Source organism: Streptopelia decaocto (assembly GCF_964273445.1).
Source record: "Streptopelia decaocto genome assembly, contig: HAP1_SCAFFOLD_2369, whole genome shotgun sequence".
Taxonomy (NCBI): Eukaryota; Metazoa; Chordata; class Aves; order Columbiformes; family Columbidae; genus Streptopelia; species Streptopelia decaocto.
In genome coordinates this window covers 1-6,557 of record NW_028115319.1, presented here as the reverse complement: position 1 = coordinate 6,557, position 6,557 = coordinate 1, and the positions used below count along the sequence as shown (strand labels likewise).

Sequence of the window (6,557 nt, the reverse complement as noted above, 5' to 3'; positions counted from 1 at the left end):
CCTCCCGAACTCCTGGGTCCCCCCCGAACTCCCGGGTCCCTTTCCCGAACTCCTGGGTCCCTCGGGGCACTCCTGGGTCCCTTGGGGTCCCCCCCACTCCCCGTTACCCTTTAAGCGCTTCCATCGCCCCTTTAAGCGCGTCCCCCCCCCCGTTACCCCTTTCAGCGCTGCCATCGCTCCTTTAAGAGCGCTCATCGCCGCTTTAATCGCGTCCCCCCACTCCCCCCATCGCCCCTTTAAGCGCGTCCCCCCCCCATCGCCCCTTTAAGAGCGTCCCCCTTTAACCTCCCCCTCACCCCCCTCCCCACTCCCCCCTCCCCTCAGGGGGCGTGGCCGTCCCTCCCCTCAGTGGGCGTGGCCGTCCCTCCCCGCAGTGGGCCTGGCCGTCCCTCCCCGCCGGCCTCATTTCCGGTTCCGGCGCCATGGCGGCGCCGCCGGGTCCCGCTCCGCGCGTCGCGTTCGCTCCGAGCGGCCCCGGGCCGGCGGATCCCGAGGCCCCGGAGGCCCCGGCGGGTCCCGAGGAGGCTCCGGAGGCCCCGGGCCGGCGCCAGGGGAAGGTCACGGTTCGCTACGACCGGCGGGAGCTGCGGAAGCGCCTGCACCTGGAGGAATGGATCCTGCAGCAGCTCACGGCGCTGTTCGACTGCGCGGTGAGGAAAGGGGGGGGCCCTGGGGCATTCCTGGGTCCCTCGGGGCACTCCGGGGTCCCTCGGGGCATTCCGGGGTCCCTCGGGGCATTCCGGGGTCCATTGGGGCACGCCGGGGTCCATTGGGGCATTCCTGGGTCCCTCGGGGCATGCCTGGGTCCATTGGGGCATGCCTGGGTCCATTGGGGTATTCCTGGGTCCTTCGGGGCACGCCGGGGTCCCTCGGGGCATGCCTGGGTCCATTGGGGCATGCCTGGGTCCCTCGGGGCATTCCTGGGTCCCTCGGGGCACGCCAGGGTCCATTGGGGCATTCCTGGGTCCATTGGGGCATTCCTGGGTCCATTGGGGCATTTCTGGGTCCCTCGGAGCACACCGGGGTCCATTGGGGCATTCCTGGGTCCCTCGGGGCATTCCTGGGTCCCTCGGGGCACGCCGGGGTCCATTGGGGCATTCCTGGGTCCATTGGGGCACTCCTGGGTCCCTCAGGGCACGCCGGGGTCCATTGGGGCATTCCTGGGTCCCTCGGGGCACACCGGGGTCCATTGGGGCATTCCTGGGTCCCTCGGGGCATTCCTGGGTCCATTGGGGCATTCCTGGGTCCATTGGGGCATTCCTGGGTCCATTGGGGCAATCCTGGGTCCCTCGGGGCACGCCGGGGTCCATTGGGGCATGCCTGGGTCCCTCGGGGCACACCGGGGTCCATTGGGGCATTCCTGGGTCCCTCAGGGCACGCCGGGGTCCATTGGGGCATGCCTGGGTCCCTCGGGACATTCTTGGGTCCATTGGGGCATTCCTGGGTCCATTGGGGCATTCCTGGGTCCATTGGGGCACGCCTGGGTCCTTCGGGGCACGCCTGGGTCCTTCGGGGCACGCCTGGGTCCTTCGGGGCACGCCTGGGTCCTTCGGGGCACGCCTGGGTCCATTGGGGCATGCCTGGGTCCATTGGGGCACGCCTGGGTCCATTGGGGCATGCCTGGGTCCCTCGGGGCATTCCTGGGTCCCTCGGGGCACGCCAGGGTCCATTGGGGCATTCCTGGGTCCATTGGGGCATTCCTGGGTCCATTGGGGCATTCCTGGGTCCATTGGGGCATTCCTGGGTCCATTGGGGCATTCCTGGGTCCATTGGGGCATTCCTGGGTCCATTGGGGCATTCCTGGGTCCATTGGGGCATTCCTGGGTCCTTCGGGGCATTCCTGGGTCCCTCGGGGCACGCCGGGGTCCATTGGGGCACTCCTGGGTCCCTCGGGGCACTCCTGGGTCCCTCGGGGCACGCCGGGGTCCATTGGGGCACGCCGGGGTCCATTGGGGCACGCCGGGGTCCATTGGGGCACGCCGGGGTCCATTGGGGCATTCCTGGGTCCATTGGGGCATTCCTGGGTCCCTCGGGGCATTCCTGGGTCCCTCGGGGCACGCCTGGGTCCATTGGGGCATTCCTGGGTCCATTGGGGCATTCCTGGGTCCATTGGGGCATTCCTGGGTCCTTCGGGGCACGCCTGGGTCCTTCGGGGCACGCCGGGGTCCTTCGGGGCATTCCTGGGTCCTTCGGGGCATTCCTGGGTCCTTCGGGGCACTCCTGGGTCCCTCGGGGCATGCCTGGGTCCCTCGGGGCACTCCTGGGTCCCTCGGGGCATGCCTGGGTCCCTCGGGGCATTCCTGGGTCCCTCGGGGCATTCCTGGGTCCCTCGGGGCATTCCTGGGTCCCTCGGGGCACACCGGGGTCCATTGGGGCATTCCTGGGTCCATTGGGGCATTCCTGGGTCCATTGGGGCATTCCTGGGTCCTTCGGGGCACGCCAGGGTCCATTGGGGCATTCCTGGGTCCATTGGGGCATTCCTGGGTCCATAGGGGCATTCCTGGGTCCCTCGGGGCACGCCGGGGTCCCTCGGAGCACGCCGGGGTCCATTGGGGCATTCCTGGGTCCCTCGGGGCATTCCTGGGTCCATTGGGGCATTCCTGGGTCCATTGGGGCATTCCTGGGTCCATTGGGGCACTCCTGGGTCCATTGGGGCATTCCTGGGTCCATTGGGGCATTCCTGGGTCCATTGGGGCACTCCTGGGTCCATTGGGGCATTCCTGGGTCCATTGGGGCATTCCTGGGTCCATTGGGGCACTCCTGGGTCCCTCGGGGCACGCCGGGGTCCCTCGGGGCACGCCGGGGTCCCTCGGGGCATTCCTGGGTCCCTCGGGGCACTCCTGGGTCCCTCGGGGCACTCCTGGGTCCCTCGGGGCACTCCTGGGTCCATTGGGGCATTCCTGGGTCCCTCGGGGCATTCCTGGGTCCCTCGGGGCACGCCTGGGTCCCTCGGGGCACGCCTGGGTCCCTCGGGGCACTCCTGGGTCCATTGGGGCATTCCTGGGTCCATTGGGGCATTCCGGGGTCCATTGGGGCATTCCGGGGTCCATTGGGGCATTCCGGGGTCCATTGGGGCATGCCTGGGTCCATTGGGGCATTCCTGGGTCCCTCGGGGCATTCCTGGGTCCCTCGGGGCATTCCTGGGTCCCTCGGGGCATGCCTGGGTCCATTGGGGCATGCCTGGGTCCCTCGGGGCATGCCTGGGTCCCTCGGGGCATGCCTGGGTCCCTCGGGGCACGCCGGGGTCCCTCGGGGCACGCCGGGGTCCATTGGGGCATTCCTGGGTCCCTCGGGGCACGCCGGGGTCCCTCGGGGCACGCCTAGGGCACTCCTGGGTCCCTTCCCCGGACGCCTGGGTCCCTTCCCGAACTCCTGGGTCCCTTGGGGCACTCCTGGGTCCCTCCCGCATGCCTGCTTGGCCACGCCCCCTCGCCAAAGGGTCAATGGGAGGAGAATTTGGGGGGTTCCCAGAGTGGGGGGAAGGGTCGATATTTGGGGTCCTGGGGCTTGTTTGGGGGGTCCGGGGGGGGGGGGGGGGGGGCAGTTGGTGAGTACTGGTACCAAGGGAGGGACCCAGGAGTGCCCCAGGGACCCAGGAGTGCCCCAGGGACCCAGGAGTTCATGTGCAACGAGGGGTTGGGGAGGGACCCAGGCGTCCGGGAGGGGACCCAGGCGTCCGGGAGGGGACCCAGGCGTCCGGGAGGGGACCCAGGAGTGCGAGAGGGGACCCAGGAGTTTGGGAGGGGACCCAGGAGTTCGGGAGGGGACCCAGGAGTTTGGGGACATAGCGGGTTGGGGGGGACCTGGGAGTTTGGGTGGGGACCCAGGCGTCCGGGTGGGGGACCCAGGCGTCCGGGGAGGGGACCCAGGCGTCCGGGAGGGGACCCAGGCGTCCGGGGAGGGGACCCAGGCGTTCGGGGAGGGGACCCAGGCGTTCGGGGAGGGGACCCAGGAGTTCGGGGAGGGGACCCAGGCGTCCGGGAAGGGACCCAGGCGTCCTGGAGGGACCCAGGAGTTCGGGAGGGGACCCAGGAGTTCGGGGACATAGTGGGTTGGGGGGGACCTGGGAGTTTGGGTGGGGACCCAGGTGTCCGGGTGGGGGACCCAGGAGTGCCCCAGGGACCCAAGAGTTCAGGGATGGACCCAGGCGTCCGGGGAGGGGACCCAGGCGTCCGGGGAGGGACCCAGGCGTGCGGGAGGGGACCCAGGCATCCGGGAGGGACCCAGGTGTCTGGGAGGGACCCAGGTGTCTGGGAGGGACCCAGGCGTCCGGGAGGGGACCCAGGCGTCCGGGAGGGGACCCAGGCGTCCGGGTGGGGGACCCAGGCGTCCGGGAAGGGACCCAGGCGTCCGGGAGGGACCCAGGCGTTCGGGAGGGACCCAGGCGTCCGGTGTGTGGCAGGAGGAGCAGATCCCGGAGCTGGAGATCGACGTGGACGAGCTGCTGGAGCTGGAGAGCGACGGCGCCCGATCCGCCCGCATCCAGGTGACACGGGGACCCCCCCAAAAACGGGGACACCCCCCCCCCCAACCGGGGACACCCCCCAGCGACCCCGGAACCCCGGGGATTCACCCCAAAAATCCACCGGAACCCCCAGATCTCGGGGTGTTCCCCTGAGTGTCCAACAGGGGGCGACGTGTCTTCCCCCCCCATTCATTGAGCCCATTGGCTTAGTGGGGTTTCCCGCCAATTTTGGGGGGGGTTCCCGCCAAATGTTGGGGTTTCCCGCCAAATGTTGGGGTTTCCCGCCAATTTTGGGGGGTGTTTCCCGCCAAATGTTGGGGTTTCCCGCCAATTTTGGGGGGTGTTTCCCGCCAAATGTTGGGGTTTCCCGCCAATTTTGGGGGGTGTTTCCCGCCAAATGTTGGGGTTTCCCGCCAATTTTGGGGGGTGTTTCCCGCCAATTTTGGGGTTTCCCGCCAATTTTGGGGTTTCCCTCCAATTTTGGGGTTTCCCGCCAATTTTGGGGGGGGTTTCCCGCCAATTTTGGGGTTTTTTTTCCAGCCAAATTTCGGGGTTTCCCTCCAATTGGGGGGGGTGGGGGCGTTTCCCGCCAATTTTGAGGGGGGAACATTTCCCGCCAATTTTGGGGGGGGGGGTTCCCACCAATTTTGGGGTTTCCCTCCAATTTTGGGGGGGTTTTCCCGCCAAATTTTGGGCGTTTCCCGCCAATTTTGGGGTTGTTTTTCTCCCCAATTTTGGGGGGTCCCCAAGTTCTGGGGGGGAGGGGGGAGGGGTTTGGATTTTGGGGGGGGGGTCCCCATCATATGGGTGGGGGAGGGGATGTGCTAATGGGGGGGGACCCCAAAACTTGGGGGGATGGGAGTGGGGGATGGGCCTGAGGGACCCCTCCCCCCCCCCCAGGTTTTGGGGTCCCAACCCCCCCTGACCCCCCATTTTCTGCCCCTCCCCCCCCCTCCAGGAGATCCTGGTTGATTGTTACAAACCCACCGAGGTGAGCGGGGGAGGGGCGGCGCCCGGATGCCTGGGTCCCTGGGGTACTCCTGGGTCCCTCCTGCATGCCTGGGTCCCTTGAGGCATTCCTGGGTCCTCTCCTGGATTCCTCCCTGAACTGGGTCCCTGGGGCGCTCCTGGGTCCCCTCCCGAACGCCTGGGTCCCTCCCGCATGCCTGGGTCCATGGGGCACTCCTGGGTCCCTCCCGCACGCCTGGGTCCATGGGGCACTCCTGGGTCCCTCCCGCACGCCTGGGTCCATGGGGCACTCCTGGGTCCCTTGGGGTACTCCTGGGTCCTTGGGGCACTCCTGGGTCCCCCCCCCAGCACTCCAGGGTCCACGGGGCACTCCTGGGTCCCTCCCGCACTCCTGGGTCCATGGGGTACTCCTGGGTCCCTCCCGCATGCCTGGGTCCCTTGGGGTACTCCTGGGTCCCTTGGGGCACTCCTGGGTCCCCCCCCCCAGCACTCCAGGGTCCACGGGGCACTCCTGGGTCCCTCCCGCACTCCTGGGTCCATGGGGTACTCCTGGGTCCCGCCCCCCAACTCCTGATTCCATGGGGCACTCCTGGGTCCCTCCCGCATGCCTGGGTCCCTTGGGGTACTCCTGGGTCCCTTCCCTGCACGCCTGGATCCATGGGGCACTCCTGGGTCCCTTGGGGTACTCCTGGGTCCCTCCCGCATGCCTGAGTCCCTTGGGGTACTCCTGGGTCCCTTCCCTGCACCCCTGGGTCCATGGGGCACTCCTGGGTCCCTCCCGCATGCCTGGGTCCCTTGGGGTACTCCTGGGTCCATGGGGCACTCCTGGGCCCACACCCCTAGGTCCATGGGGTACTCCTGGGTCCCCACCCCCGGCACTCCTGGGTCCCTTGGGGCACTCCTGGGTCCCTCCTGCATGCCTGGGTCCATGGGGCACTCCTGGGTCCCTCCCACACCCCTAGGTCCATGGGGTACTCCTGGGTCCCCCCCCCCGGCACTCCAGGGTCCCCTGGGGCACTCCTGGGTCCCTTGGGGCACTCCTGGGTCCCCTCTAACCCCTCCCCCCCCCAGGCGTTCGTCGTGGGGCTCCTGGAGAAGATCCGGGGGCTGCAGAAACTCAACC

At 68.7% G+C, this 6,557-nt stretch overlaps 1 protein-coding gene across 1 annotated transcript; it reads left to right on the top strand.

Annotated features, from left to right (window-relative positions):
* Positions 1-397: 397 nt before the first annotated feature.
* PPP1R14B (protein phosphatase 1 regulatory inhibitor subunit 14B) lies at positions 398-6,553 on the top strand (the record flags this gene model as incomplete). Its single annotated transcript, XM_082077489.1, has 4 exons — positions 398-650; positions 4,403-4,486; positions 5,424-5,456; positions 6,506-6,553. Coding segments are annotated over exons 1-4 (393 nt in total), but the record flags the coding sequence as incomplete, so codon positions are not given.
* Positions 6,554-6,557: the final 4 nt, after the last annotated feature.